Source organism: Brachyistius frenatus, unplaced genomic scaffold (genome assembly GCF_029030835.1).
Source record: "Brachyistius frenatus isolate BFR_SWC_R1_liver_20210118 unplaced genomic scaffold, ASM2903083v1 Contig_69, whole genome shotgun sequence".
Taxonomy (NCBI): domain Eukaryota; kingdom Metazoa; phylum Chordata; class Actinopteri; family Embiotocidae; genus Brachyistius; species Brachyistius frenatus.
The window spans coordinates 307,265-322,098 of record NW_027210668.1 but is presented as its reverse complement, the minus strand read 5'-3'; the positions used below and the strand labels follow the sequence as shown (position 1 = coordinate 322,098).

The 14,834-nt window shown below is 43.0% G+C and overlaps 1 protein-coding gene across 3 annotated transcripts in view; it reads right to left on the bottom strand.

The window, feature by feature from the left end:
- Positions 1 to 5,257: 5,257 nt before the first annotated feature.
- abcc3 (ATP-binding cassette, sub-family C (CFTR/MRP), member 3) overlaps positions 5,258 to 14,834 on the bottom strand; it is a 63,947-nt gene continuing 54,370 nt past the window's right edge. For 2 of the 3 annotated variants that reach the window (XM_069707443.1, XM_069707442.1), the window contains exons 26-32: positions 13,411 to 13,537; positions 12,330 to 12,431; positions 11,656 to 11,802; positions 11,391 to 11,549; positions 8,950 to 9,116; positions 8,667 to 8,861; positions 5,258 to 6,578 (exon numbers count right to left, since the gene is read on the bottom strand). In XM_069707443.1, coding sequence (XP_069563544.1) covers positions 6,467 to 6,578; positions 8,667 to 8,861; positions 8,950 to 9,116; positions 11,391 to 11,549; positions 11,656 to 11,802; positions 12,330 to 12,431; positions 13,411 to 13,537 — 1,009 coding nt within the window. In that variant the 3' untranslated portion in view covers positions 5,258 to 6,466. The remainder of the gene's footprint in view (positions 6,579 to 8,666; positions 8,862 to 8,949; positions 9,117 to 11,390; positions 11,550 to 11,655; positions 11,803 to 12,329; positions 12,432 to 13,410; positions 13,538 to 14,834) is intronic. The other variant, XM_069707444.1, reaches the window with a different exon arrangement.

Genomic DNA, 14,834 nt, shown 5'->3' with positions numbered 1-14,834 from the left:
ATGTGAGTGCAGCCACGTCTCGGTGAAACACATGATGCTGGTAGTCTCTCCGGGTCTTTACCAGCGCGCCCAGCTCATCAGTTTTATTGGCCAAGGACTTCACGTTCCCCATTAAAATCGCCGGTACCGCTGGTTTGTGTTTCCTCCTCTTCGCCTTCAGTTTAGCTCCAGCTCTGCAACCCCGACGTCTTCTACGAAGTTCCTCCGGGATTTCAGGCTTCACTCCGGGCGGTAGTAGGGGTTTACTCAGCGCAATCAGCTGATCGCGCGAGTAAACAAAGGCACCAGTCCACTGTGCGTGGCTCTCCGTTACAAGGAGGGAAAAAAGTAACAGAAAAGCCACCAAAAAAGAGGTCCATTGCCTGACCGTCACTTAAACAAAACGTTAAGAAAACAAAAACAACTCAGAAGAGAGAAAAAGTGAAAAGTCTTAAAACTAAAACGCACACCAGGAGCCGCTGCAACAGGCTGCCACTAGCACGGTGCCATCTTGCAAATGCATAATTAATAAGATATTCACATACTTAGATATGGCACCAGTATTTCCTGGGGTTAAGAAGAACTGTGGCAGCAGGTGTTAAATTGACGGGCCTGTGATGCAGTCAGGTTTATCGTGGTTGGGATGTAATGTTGTCAGGTCTCCAATCAGATCAAGTCAGATCCCCTGCTTGACACCCCCCACAGCTCATCCAAATATGGTTACTACTGGCTCCAAACTCCAGGCCGTTCACAAACCAATTTGTGTGACAGTGACTTCACTGTTGGTTGCAACTTGGTCAGGGCCTTGAATCATGTACCTTCTTAGTGACCCCTTCCTGAGTTCCAGTTCATGCCAAGTAATGCGAACCAGCTACTGATCGTAGCTTCATATTTAGTGTACAAATATGAAACTGATACTTTGCTCCTTATTAAACTCAGAAAGAAAGCTATAAAAGCATTTCCAAAATGTTGAACTACTCCTTTATTTATTTAGACAACCGTTAGCAGCCCAAATATAGCAGAAGAACATCCTGGTGATCATTTTGGCATCCACAGACGATACATTGAGCAACAATAAAGACAGTGTTGAAAGACAGACGAGGAGCTCTTTGCTTCGTCACTGTTTTGCTTAAAGCTTCATGCGCCGGCAGCACAAACAAATGGGGCAAGTCGGCAGACAACCAGAGCCAAACCTCCCTGCCACTTCATACCCCTTTGCTCATAGGCAGGGATGTTTCATCCCGGGCCATCGGCATCCGTCAGTTTTGGCATTTTTGGCATGAGACAAAGACAGGGTGTGTACACCGTCAGTAATTTGGAAAACAACATTGAGAAACTCAGACTGCAGTGTGTCTGTGTGTGGGGCAAGAGACATCTTGCTGGCAGGGATCTGAGTCCTATCATGGTCCGTGTGTTTGGGGAAAGAGCCAGAGCAGCTGCGGGAGGTGGAGCAGTACCAGCTAGAGATAGTTGGGTTCACCTCCATGCCCAGCACTGGCCCAAGCTCTGGAGAGGGGCTGGACTTTATCCTTTTCTGTAGTTGCCCAGGGTGAGAGGCGCCGGGCGGAAGTGAGGATACTCACGAGCCCCCGGCTGAGCGCCGCCATGTTGGAGTTCTCCCCGGAGAACCAGAGGTTGCGGGGAGGAAGGCTCTGACTGTTGTTTGTGCTAATGGACCGAACAGCAGTTTGGAGTATCTGGCCTTCTTGGAGTCAGTGGGAGGAGTCCTGGAAAGGAGGCCGCCTGCCGACTCCATAGTTCTCCCGGGAGACTTCAACGCTCATGTGGGCAACGACAGAGAAACCTGGCAGGGGGTGATTGGGAGGAACGACCTGCCCGACCTGAACCTGAGCGGTGTTTCGTTATTGGACTTCTGTGCTAGGCACGGTTTGGCCATAATGAACATCATGTTCAAGGTGGATCAATGATCTGCTGACTTGGACGGGGGATATCGTCAGGCGGTGGAAAGAGCACTTTGAGGAACTCCTAAACCTGACCGGCATGCCCCCTGGAGAGGAGGCAGCGTCTGAAGACTTGGGGGGGAGTCGCACCCATATCCTTGGCAGAGGTTTATGAGGTAGTGAGAAAGCTCTACCGGGGGTGGATGAGATCCGCCCTGAGATGCCGAAGGCACTGGACATTGCTGGGCTGTCTTGGCTGACACGCCTCTTCAATGTAGCATGGGGGTCAAAAAAGGGGACCACAGAGTGTGCTCCAACTATCGGGGTATCACACTACTCAGCCTCCCCGGCAAAGCTTATGCCAGGGTGCTGGAAAGGAGGCTCCGACCATTTGTCAAACCTCAGATTCAAGAGGAGCAGTGTGGATTCCGTCCCGGTTGTGGAACAGTGGACCAGATCTTTACCCTCGCAAGACTACTGGAGGGGTCCTGGGAGTTTGCCCATCCAGTCTATGTGTGCTTTGTGGACTTGGCCATCTGGTCTCTATATAACTGCAGTAGAAGCGGTGTTCGTATTCTCGGCAATAAGTCAGACTCGCTGCCAGTGGGTGTTGGCCCCCGCCGGAGCTGTCCTTTGTCATCAATTCTGTTTATGGCCTTCATGGACAGGATATCTAGGCGAAGCCTGGGGGAGGAGAACGTCATTTTCGGAGGTCTCGGGATCGCCTCTCTGCTGTTTGCAGATGATGTGGTCCTGTTGGCCTCTTCAGACCACGACCTCCAGCACTCACTGGGGCGGTTTGCAGTTGAGTGTGACGCGGCGGGGATGAGGGTTAGCACCTCCAAATCTGAGGCCATGGTTCTCTGCCGGAAACCGGTGGATTGCTCCTTCCAGCGAAGGAATTTAAGTATCTGAGGCAGGCCTCAGCCTTAAATATAGGGTAAGGAGCTCGGACATCAGGAGCGAACTCGGAGTAGAGCCGCTACTCCTTCGCGTCGAAAGGAGCTGAGGAGCTGGCAGCAAACCCCGGGGAAGACCCAGAACACGCTGGAGGGATTATATCTCCCAGCTGGCCTGGGAACGCCTCGGGATCCCCAGGATGAGCTGAAAAATGTTGCAGGGGAGAGGGAAGTCTGGGTCAACTTGCTTGGCCTGCTGCCACCGCGACCCGATCCTGGATAAGCGGAAGAAGATGGATGGATGGATGGATAGATAAATGGATGGATGGCTGTTATGGATTTCTACAAAAACAAAAGTATCTTATAAAAATCCTCAAAATGACATTCTTGCACTCATTAAATATCCCCAATCAATTAATATGCAAATATGTGAGCTTGCCAAAGTTTAACTGCTTGGTAAGATGTCTCAAACCGCACCGTTGAGAAAATTCAAGACCAGAATTGACTTAGAAACTATCTGTGATGTCACAGATCATGCTCGTAGACCCGCCCCTTAAGAGTAGATTTTCAATGAGCACAAAGAAACTTTGCCTCATTCAGCAGATGAATGTGAAAACAGACCTTTGGTTTTAAACTCTGCACATCATTCTGCACACTGAAGCTCAAACATTCAACAAAAAATTAGTAGAATGGGGACTTGAATCCAAAATCTGTTCTGACAGCAGGTAATCCAATTTCTAAAGACACACATCCTCCCAAAAGATCCATTGAAAGTCCCTCTATTAAACAGGACCAAACAAGGTGACAATAAAATCTTTACAGTCCTTGAATTAAGTTAACTGTCTGAGATTTGAAATACATTTGTCCTTATTTGATGGTTAGAGTAGTCTTGGGAGTAGCCACCCACTGTGACGTCACCGATGGGTTTATAAGCTGCAGTTCTGAAGCCTCCAGTCTGCCATCCTGGTTGTAGCATCTTGTTTCTTTGGAGACAAAGGTGATCATATTTGGAAGAGCTCAGGAGAAGCGAGGTGTGGATCTGACTCTGACTGACAACCTGAGGACACTACAACCGCCCACCTATACCAGAAAACTGACTGCACCACAGGCCTGTCAATCAAACCAGACACGCCCCAAACATACCTCACTTTGAGGCCTAATAGCTAATGAATTATGGATTTCTGTTTGATCAGAAGATCTGACTCTAGAAAATGAGACCATAAGAACTTGTAAACTGTATTGACTTTTTTGCTCATGAAAAGAGTTGATGTTTTATTGAAACGGAGGTTTTCTGGAGCTAGCCCTTAGTGACTTTTGGCTTTTTAAAATTAAAAAACTCAATTACAATCACTGAAATTTCAGTGGTAAAGTAGGTAGGTAGGTAAATGTGAAGGGGAAATAGGGTCACCTAGACTTCGGGTGGGGGGAGGGGGGAAGGGGGTTGTCTTGCCTAGAAACAGCAGATTCCTGGCAGCCAAGGCCTTGATTACAGGAGGTCTGTGGTGATTGGCGGGGGCGACAGCGGATGACACATGCCTCAGGAGGCACAGGGAGAACGTCTGAAGGAAAAGAGCTGAGTCCCCACCTGACCCAGATCCAGGGGATAACCAAACAACACCTCTGCCACAGAAAGAGGACCAGGCGAGAGACCCTCAGCAATTCGGGGTGGAAAGGCAGGTGGGCAAGCAACTTTAAAATAATATACCTACGTTTGCATTAATAAGAGAATTGGAAGAAACACTACAAAAAGTAAAAACTGCTTTGCTAAGTTGCAAATTATTCTTTTATACAGTAATTGATGAAATAATTCCATCAGTTTTAAAAGAAGTAACTTTAGTCTTCAGTAACATCCAATGTGTATAATATATATTATGTTGTATATGTGTGGTAACCTCCAGTAGCTCTGCAGTAACATTGCAGTATTTCTGCTAATTAGAGGACACAAAAAGTTACTTGGTAGGTTTATAGAAGAGGGATTGCAGTGGATCTGATGCATCGCTGACAGTGAGCACCCTCTAGTGGAAGACTGGAGTAATTACATACTGATTAAAACAGGATCCACATGTCTGCATGTCACAGGTGACAACCGAGCTCACCACGAAGGCAGTCAAATAAAACAATCGGTATACTTAATAAACTACAGACTGAGCATGTTTCATCCCTCTTCATAATTTCATAATTCATCATTTGACCTATAAATAAATAATATTTGATATAATAATATATCATGAGCATAAACTGCATTCAGCCAGTCGTCAGGCCTCGGTCAGATGTCGGGGACTCCGCTGGTCTTTCTGTAAGAGGAGTCATCTGTACTTGACCTCCATTCAGAGCAGAGTTAGAGATAACTTTTACTCCACAGATTGTGTTTATGATCACAACTGTAGCTTTGTACTGTATATTGTAACACATGAAGCTCATAAAACAATATCTCATCTTACTACAAAGCTATAAGTGGGGTAATCATGTTGGAACAATGTGTGGAGGAATTTTCAGTCTGTCATAACCCTGATGACCTCATTTTTTTATACTGAGCCACAGGAGACATCAAATTTGGATTTATGTCTCTGAGGGAGATGTGCTGACTTTATTAAAACCAGTGCTGGTCAGTGACTTCCAGGCCGGAAACATAACATCAACATATCTATATAGGAGCCAGCACAATAATGGAAAATATTAAAGCCATCAGCTAAAAAACAGCAATTTTATCAGGGATTCAACAGCTTGTGACACATTTATTTAACATAGTTTAGAGTACAAATACCACATCAGAACCCGTCACACTCCAGTAGTAGGTCCTTCAAGTAAAAGCAGACATATCTAGAAAATATCATTTTTGAGCACGCAGTCATTTTGTGAAGCTGAAAAATCCCATCAGGAACCACGAGTTAAATAATCAGAAGATTTGATCCCCCACCTCCCATCATGACAGCACACAAATAGTGTTTTTCCTTTTTTTTTTTTTTTTTTTTTTTTTTAATAAAAGCATTATCATATTTCATATTTTGGTGGTACAGAATTCAAGTTTTTATAGATTTGGTTCACAGAAGAATCACATATTTAACTGAGCAAACTTCCCTAGATGAAACAATTCTTTTAAAAAGTAGCTTAAATAATGGTACAGTACAAAAATAAGTGGGTTTATCACAAAAGTAGTTTTTTGTTTCCTTTTGAAGAAGGTACAGTGGCACAGTATTCTTCTCTGTAGAAAAAGTAACATAAAAAAATGTCCTCCGTTGTCGCTTGTTTTGCAGCAGACAGCCCGTTAGAAAATGATACATTCACTGGCGTTCTTTATCCCACTGGCAGAAGGCACTAAAGAGCAGACTTGGGTCAAGCAGCATTTGCACATATGGCTTGTTTTTCCTATTTATATGCCAAACAGAGAGACGGGGGGGGGGGGTGTCAGTCAATACAGTCAGTCAGAAAGTTCACACAGAGCAGCATGTGAATGTCCTGACGTGGCTTCTGACGAACACCACAACTCTGTACAACTGCTGATTGCCCCGAGTCTGCGAAGGAGTTCAGGCTTCATTCAGAGCGAGCAGTAAGTGCCCTGAAAGAATAAAACAAGTGCATGTAAAAAGTCCACTTCAGTTCCACTGCCAGGTGGAAAACAGAGTCGGACTGAAGTGAACGGAGCCGGTCCTCGACCCTGGTTTGGACCACGGGGACGTCGAGGCGGTCCTACTGAGCCAGTCCTGCGTCTTTAGCCATGCCGTAGAAGATCCCTCTCCGAGATAGGAGGTTTGTGGGAGTATCAAACTCTGCTATCTGTCCCTTGTCCAACACCAGCACTCTGCAAGAAGAGAGGGGGGAGGAAGAGGAGAGGAGAGGAGAGGAGAGGAGAGGAGAGGAGAGGAGAGGAGAGGAGAGGAGAGGAGAGGAGAGGAGAGGAGAGGAGAGGAGAGGAGAGGAGAGGAGAGGAGATGTTCACACAGCAGCTTCTAAAACATTGCAGACATGGCAAATATTTTTTTACATCATCAAATTCAGTTTGCAACCAAACTTACCTCTAAGTGTAGTGAGGCAAAGCAGGCATTACATATATATATATTTTTTAATATTAAACAAATATTTAATAATAACCATTATTATTATAATTATTATTATTATGTGTATTTTAGTCCCTCCAGGAAATCTTGAGATTGCAATAATTAATGTTAGTTCACCACAATATTTGCTAAATTCCCACAATTGTTCTGCAAAAACAGCTCAGTTTAAGATATTTGGGCACGAAGTCTGTAAACCCATCAAAACTAAACTCCTTTATTAACAAAATAACTCTTTTATAGTCACTCAAATGACGAGGCGGATGGGAATTGTGGTTTTAGAAATGAGGAATAGTGTATGTTAGATTAGTTTTAAACACACTCCCAGTCAGAGATGACCAAAGTGTTAAATACATATTATTTAAAAAACATTTTAAGCCTTTTTTTTTTGACAGAATATCTCTCTCTCTCTCTCTCTCTCTCTCTAATTTTGTGCCCACGGTTATGCAAGTACTAATAAATGTAAAAATCAGATTACCACTCAAATATTTCTGTGATGTGCAGTATGCTTATAATAATAGGATGTGATTACATAGAACTCATTATTAGATTAGACTTGCAATTTTTGCAAATATCCAGATTTATACAACAAAACAAAAAAAATCCCTTCAAAATTTGAAAATTCAATTTTTTTTTAAATTTTTTTTTATAGAAAAGCTGCTGCAAAATCAAACAAAAAAAAACCAACCTCTGCAACATCCTGCAGGGACTGATATGTATCACAGAGTTATATAATAAACTGCAGGTCACGTGTGATCGTCCTAAATCCAGAAGGCGTACGCAAAATGAAACGATGTTCCGAGACCACAAAGATCTCAGTGACGTTAATGAAGAACAGGCGCAAATTAAAAAGGAAGAAAAGCTGGATCTCTGCTCTTTTCGGCTGCATCAGTGGAACCACGTTTGTTTTGAAGCCTCAAACATCCTGGTCATTGTAAGTGTGACAAGATGTTTCTCATGGAATTATGACGTTATTTAGTCAACTCTGCTTCCTGTTCTGTTCTGTCTGACAGTGGACGCTCGTTTATGCTCGATTCTCAAAAGTCCAAATTTATTTTTGATTTGACAATGATGGATTTTTGACAATAACGTTTGGGAGAGCGTCTCTGAGTGACGCGTGTCTGTGGATGTTTCACTTAACTGTTATCCTCCAGCATGAGAGGAAAACAGACTCATCCCACATGAGAGGAGGTCATATTTAAAATGGGCTCAGTGAAGCTATAAACTTCATGCGTCGGTTTTCCAACTTATGTCACTGAATGAAAAAAAAAAAAGAACAGCTGAGCTACGGCTGCTTTGTTGACCGCTGGTACGAACCCGCGCACACACGCCGTCCTGAGTTCGTGGATGCGGGTGCATTTGCGATCCGATCGCGGACTTTGAGCAGAGAAAACATCACATTTTAGTGTCCAACTCAGGAGTTTTGGAAACGGATGCTTAAATTTAAAAAAAAAAAAAAAAAAAGCCTGCGACGAGGAAGCGCGGAGACGGGTTTGGAGGGACGTTTTGCGTTTCAGACGGGCAGAACATCGTAATCCACGACCGAAGGAGGCGCGTCGGGTCGGGAGGAACCGAGTGCGTTACCTGTAATATTTGGTTTTGCGTCTCTCAGCGTCAGACGGGCAACTCTGAGACGTTCTGAAGCGTCCGAGCGAAAACATTCGCCGTAAGCCACCCGAACGGTGACGCTGACGGCACGTCGCTTCTCCAACATGACGTCACCGACTTCCAGCATTCAACAACATAACCGGAGCGGGCATTTCATGTCAAAGGAGGAATATTTACAGGCCGTCCGCAGCCTCGGAGCCTTTGGCCGGCGTCCGGTGTTTTCTAACCTCGTGTAATCCATGATCGTGTTGAGCCTGTGCGCGATGGTGAAGACGGTGCAGTCTTCAAACTGAGTCCTTATGGTGGACTGGATGAGGTCGTCCGTCTCCAGGTCGATAGCAGCGGTGGCTTCATCCAGGATGAGGATCCTCGTTTTCCTCAGGAGAGCCCGAGCCAAACACACCAGCTGCCTCTGACCCACACTGGAGACACGACAACACACAGGACACATGACATGAACGTTTCCATAGAAACGCCGGCTCGGCGGCGCCTCCTCCCGTCGCGGCGTACCTGAGGTTCTCGCCTCCCTCTGAACACTCCAGCTCCAGTTTTAACGGCTGGTTGCTGACAAACTTGTCGAGGTGAGAATGTTCCAGAGCTTTCCACAGATCTTCGTCGCTGTACTTCTCAAAGGGGTCCAGGTTCATCCTCAGCGTCCCGGAGAACAGCACCGGCTCCTAAGCAGGGACACGGAAACGATGAGCCGGCAGAAACTCGGACGACTCTGAGCAACGCTGTTTTACTGGTGTTGGTGAGAAGTCAAGACTCAAACATTCGTCTGTTAGCAAACAATACATTTAATCATCAATCAACCTGTTGATTCATATCCTGCTGCCCTTTTCCACCTGGACAGACCAGGCTAACTGCACCCCAGGCTGACAGGCTTTGTGCTAAGCTAAGCTAACACTCTACTGCATACAGATATGAGAGCGGCGTCGATCTTCTCATCCGAACTCGAAATAAGTCAAACAACAAACCTTGCAGCACTAAAGTTTTCAATCATTTTTCCATTCGCCTGTCGACGGTGGTTTATTATACTACTTATCACCTCTGTATATATTATTTATGTTTTATATGATATGTCATTTTATTGAACAACTGGCCAGAGAATAGAGGAATATTATCATTTTGGGCCGACAGCCTCATTTACATTTGTTCTTTCTGCTCACCAATGAGCCCCGTTTGTGTCAAAATAACCAAGAAATGAAATTTACACTGTAGAAAACTTATAAAAACTTATTTGCACAACATATTACAACATAAGAATCCAACATACGTCCACGAGGCTCCAGAGGGTATGGTTGTTGTATGGTTGTTGTATGGTTGTTGTATGGTTGTTGTATAGTTGTTGTATGGTTGTTGTATGGTTGTTGTATAGTTGTTGTATGGTTGTTGTATAGTTGTTGTATGGTTGTTGAATGGTTGTTGTATGGTTGTTGTATAGTTGTTGTATGGTTGTTGTATAGTTGTTGTATAGTTGTTGTATGGTTGTTGTATGGTTGTTGTATGGTTGTTGTATAGTTGTTGTATGGTTGTTGTATAGTTGTTGTATAGTTGTTGTATGGTTGTTGTATAGTTGTTGTATGGTTGTTGTATGGTTGTTGTATGGTTGTTGTATGGTTGTTGTATGGTTGTTGTATAGTTGTTGTATGGTTGTTGTATGGTTGTTGTATGGTTGTTGAATAGTTGTTGTATGGTTGTTGAATGGTTGTTGTATAGTTGTTGTATAGTTGTTGTATGGTTGTTGTATGGTTGTTGTATAGTTGTTGTATGGTTGTTGTTGTTGTATATGGTTGTTGTATAGTTGTTGTATGGTTGTTGTATGGTTGTTGTATGGTTGTTGTATGGTTGTTGTATGGTTGTTGTGTTGTTGTATGGTTGTTGTATGGTTGTTGTATGGTTGTTGTATGGTTGTTGTATGGTTGTTGTATGGTTGTTGTATGGTTGTTGTATGGTTGTTGTATAGTTGTTGTATAGTTGTTGTATGGTTGTTGTATGGTTGTTGTATAGTTGTTGTATGGTTGTTGTATGGTTGTTGTATGGTTGTTGTATGGTTGTTGTATGGTTGTTGTATGGTTGTTGTATGGTTGTTGTATGGTTGTTGTATGGTTGTTGAATGGTTGTTGAATGGTTGTTGAATGGTTGTTGTATAGTTGTTGTATGGTTGTTGTATAGTTGTTGTATAGTTGTTGTATGGTTGTTGTATGGTTGTTGTATGGTTGTTGTATGGTTGTTGTATGGTTGTTGTATGGTTGTTGTTGTATGGTTGTGGTGTTGAATGGTTGTTGTTGGTTGTATGGTTGTTGAATGGTTGTTGTATGGTTGTTGTATGGTTGTTGAATGGTTGTTGTATGGTTGTTGTATGGTTGTTGTATGGTTGTTGTATAGTTGTTGTATGGTTGTTGTATGGTTGTTGTATGGTTGTTGTATGGTTGTTGTATGGTTGTTGTATGGTTGTTGTATGGTTGTTGTATAGTTGTTGTATGGTTGTTGTATGGTTGTTGTATGGTTGTTGTATGGTTGTTGTATGGTTGTTGTATGGTTGTTGTATGGTTGTTGTATGGTTGTTGTATGGTTGTTGTATGGTTGTTGTATGGTTGTTGTATAGTTGTTGTATGGTTGTTGTATAGTTGTTGTATGGTTGTTGTATGGTTGTTGTATGGTTGTTGTATGGTTGTTGTATGGTTGTTGTATGGTTGTTGTATGGTTGTTGTATGGTTGTTGTATGGTTGTTGTATGGTTGTTGTATGGTTGTTGTATGGTTGTTGTATGGTTGTTGTATAGTTGTTGTATGGTTGTTGTATGGTTGTTGTATGGTTGTTGAATGGTTGTTGTATAGTTGTTGTATGGTTGTTGTATAGTTGTTGTATGGTTGTTGTATGGTTGTTGTATGGTTGTTGTATGGTTGTTGTATGGTTGTTGAATGCATGTTGTGCGAGGTTTCTTTGTACCTGGGGAATGATGGTGAGTTTGGACCTCAGGTCGTGCAGGCCGATCTCGGATATCTTCACCCCGTCGATGATGATCTCTCCCGCTGCAGCTTCCAGCAGTCTGAAGAGGCAGAGCGTCATGGAGGACTTACCGGCCCCCGTACGACCCACGATACCAATCTGAAACATACACAGAGCTGAACGTGAGCACCCTGCTGACCCATTAGTCCTTAGAGATCAGAACCCCCCCCCCCACCACCACCACCACCACCACCACCCCTCACACCTTCTCTCCTCCCTTCACGGTCAGCGAGATGTTCCTGAGCACGAGGTCCAGTCCCTCTCGGTACCGAACGCTGTAGTCGTGGAACTCCACGTTTCCCTCCACAGGCCATTCGGGAGCGGGCTTCTTGTCCTCCACCTCCCAGGGCGCCTGTGAGCACAAACACAGCTCTTCTGACCAGGAAAACCTTCTGAACAACTCATTAGCCCGCTTGGCTTGTAAATAGACCCGATTTGTTTATCGGAGAGCTGCACGATCAATCAGAGCTGCCAAACATTTACTTCCCCTCGGGGACACGCTGGACGCTCCAAACAAAAGGCTTTCGCTAACAGCTCTACCAGCTACTGTACCGAAGGGGCACGTACTGCGATGGCTGCTGAGAAAGTACACCGTGTACAGTACAAGCGCAGTGTTTATCTTATGCAACAGAAGGGCCCTTGTTGGCAGCAGGTAACGTAACATTTCTGGGTCTAGTTACGGTTTATAGGTCTTGTGTTGTTGGAGTTGAACTGCGGGGAGTTTTTTGTTTTGGAATGTGGGTAAATTCCTGCAGCGCAAAGCCAACGCTACTTAAACAGCCAACACACGCACGGTCCAACTTTTACTCCTGTGGAGCATTAGAAAGGAGCGGAAATGGACACGCAGTGAGTGTGTTCACGTCCACGCTGCCTCCGTACCTCCGTCTTGGTCTCCGAGTACTCCTTCACTCTCTCCACTGCGACGATGTTGCTCTCCAGATCCGAGGACATCCGCACCATCCAGTTCAGAGACATGGTCACCTAATAACACAATAACGGATTTAAAGGGACGCTTCAAAGGTCCTTCATTCTCATATCATGTCCTTCAGTGAGTCACAATGAGAACTACTGTATGCGTACCGGTGTATTTGTATAGCGCCTTTTAACATCATGGCAAAGGATAAATATTGTTACATTTCAAATATTTCTCCATTGAAATCCTGCAGTTACCTAAAAGTAACAGATGCATGTTTGAAAAAAATGATAACGGATAAATATTGTTGCTTTTATCGAACTACTTCAAACATGTCTCCATTAAAAACTCGTGGTTAGCTAAAAGTTGACGAATAAACGTTCAAATAAATGGGAAGAGATGGACACCATTACTTTTAGCTAATTGTTTTAAACATTTCTCCATTGAAATCGTTTGCTGATTGTTATGGATACGTGTTTAAATAGTTATCTTTACATAATGCATAAATGACTGAAATCAAGTATTGGGTGTATAAATGTAATGTAATACATGATGAGTTGGAAGAGTTACCAAAAGGTGTGCAAAGGTGTTAAAATACCTAGAAGTGGGGGATAAATGATTAAAACTAATAAATAATAAAAATTACACGTTAAGTAGTTGAAATAGCTAAAAGTTATCAACATAGTTAAAACAGTTGAACTAAACAGGAATGGCAAAGAAAAAAAATGTAATAAACAAATGTTTACTGGTCAAAACTGTTTATCCATTACTTACTTAAAACACCAAACAGCTTTATTCTTTGGTTTGTTGCTGGTATGATAGTGATAGTGCACAGTGGATTTATTAGAGCTTTTAATGCTTCAAAGAAGATGCCAGTTTGTGGCCGTAAAACCAAAACAATGACCTAAAAGAGGCTAAAAGACTTATTTCATCTATTTGTGATATCAAAATACTGACTGGTGCATCTTTAACTGAGACACTAATTACTGGTAACACACTGAAAAAAGACGCCACGTATTGACCACAGCAGTGAGTTTGCAGTCGTACCTGAAGAGCGTAGGACACCGACAGGCCGACGAGGCCGGGGTTCAGATTCTCCTTTCCGGTCACCGCGAACAGAGCGGCAAACAACACAATGCAGTTCCCAATGAACTCGATGCGCACACCAAGCCACCTGCATGAACACAGGGTCACAGTCATGAGACTTTATGAAGAAACTCCGGTATAAATATGTGAGAGCACAAATATTAAACTAAAGGATAACTTAACACCAACACTACCAGTTTTTTTTTTTTTTGGATGGAAATGAATGTCTCTAACGTTAAAACAAATGGGACACGTATGAGACTCTGTTGCGTTTGTTTTTGGTTTGATCAGGCAAAATATCTGCAGAGAAAAGGTCCATACATGGAAGTATAGTCTGCTGCAATAAATGTGTTGCTGTTTACTGAGTGTACGTATGATGCACCAACACACTACGGCAGGTGAAAATGATATCATTTAGCTGTGAGTATATACGCTGTGTCGGAAGTGGCTAAATGAATGTTTCAGGTTTAATGATTCTGATCTTGATCTGTGAAGTGGAAAGTTTCGACACCGTGTTCAATCTTTTTTTTTTGTTTCACTTTGTGTCTCTCACTCTGTACTCAGCCACCGGGTCTGATGGGACTGGCAAGACCGTCTTTCACATCTCCAACAAGACCCATGTGATGAAGTCTGCGTGCTTCCACAAAGTATTTATTGGACAATTGATCAGTTATTGATGCCAAATCTTTGTAAGTCAGCAAAAAGTGTGTTGGCCTCATCCAAATAACACTCTGGACCTTCGGATGTTACAGCTTCTGCTTTTACCATGAGTGTTAACCTGTTATATATAAATATAATATGAAGTGTTATAGCTGTATAGCTGTCAAATTCTAATCATGCCAGAATCCAAATAAATGCTACGCAGCCATTGTTTTTCATTTTCATTCAACATTTCTGACATAACATGAGCCAGACAAAACCACCAGTGTTGAGAGTGTTGCTTAATCTTTGGTCCTTTCTGCATACGACATAAAAGATTGAAACATTTTTTAAAGGATTAATGCAGCACTTTGTAGAACCTTTTTTGTTTGTTCTCGCAAAGAATCGATGATAAGAGCAATACGTCTACTGTGCTCGAGCAAAAGATAACAACATCTTCCAGTCAGGTAACATGCTAGCGGTGGCATCCTCAGCTGACCACCTCCTCATGACTCCTGGCAAGAAAACAACTTGGCAAATTCCCTATTCAAGTCCTGAATTTTGCAAATATTTTAATTTCATGTTATTTGTAATTAAACTAGAACCCATATAGGATGAATATCTGCTAAAAAAAAAAAAAAAGAAATCTAAAAACTGCAACAACAAAGTGCAAATTAATGTCATTTGAAATTATTATACAAGACTTTTACACAAGCTGGGTGAAAAATGCTTTTGTAAATTTGTAT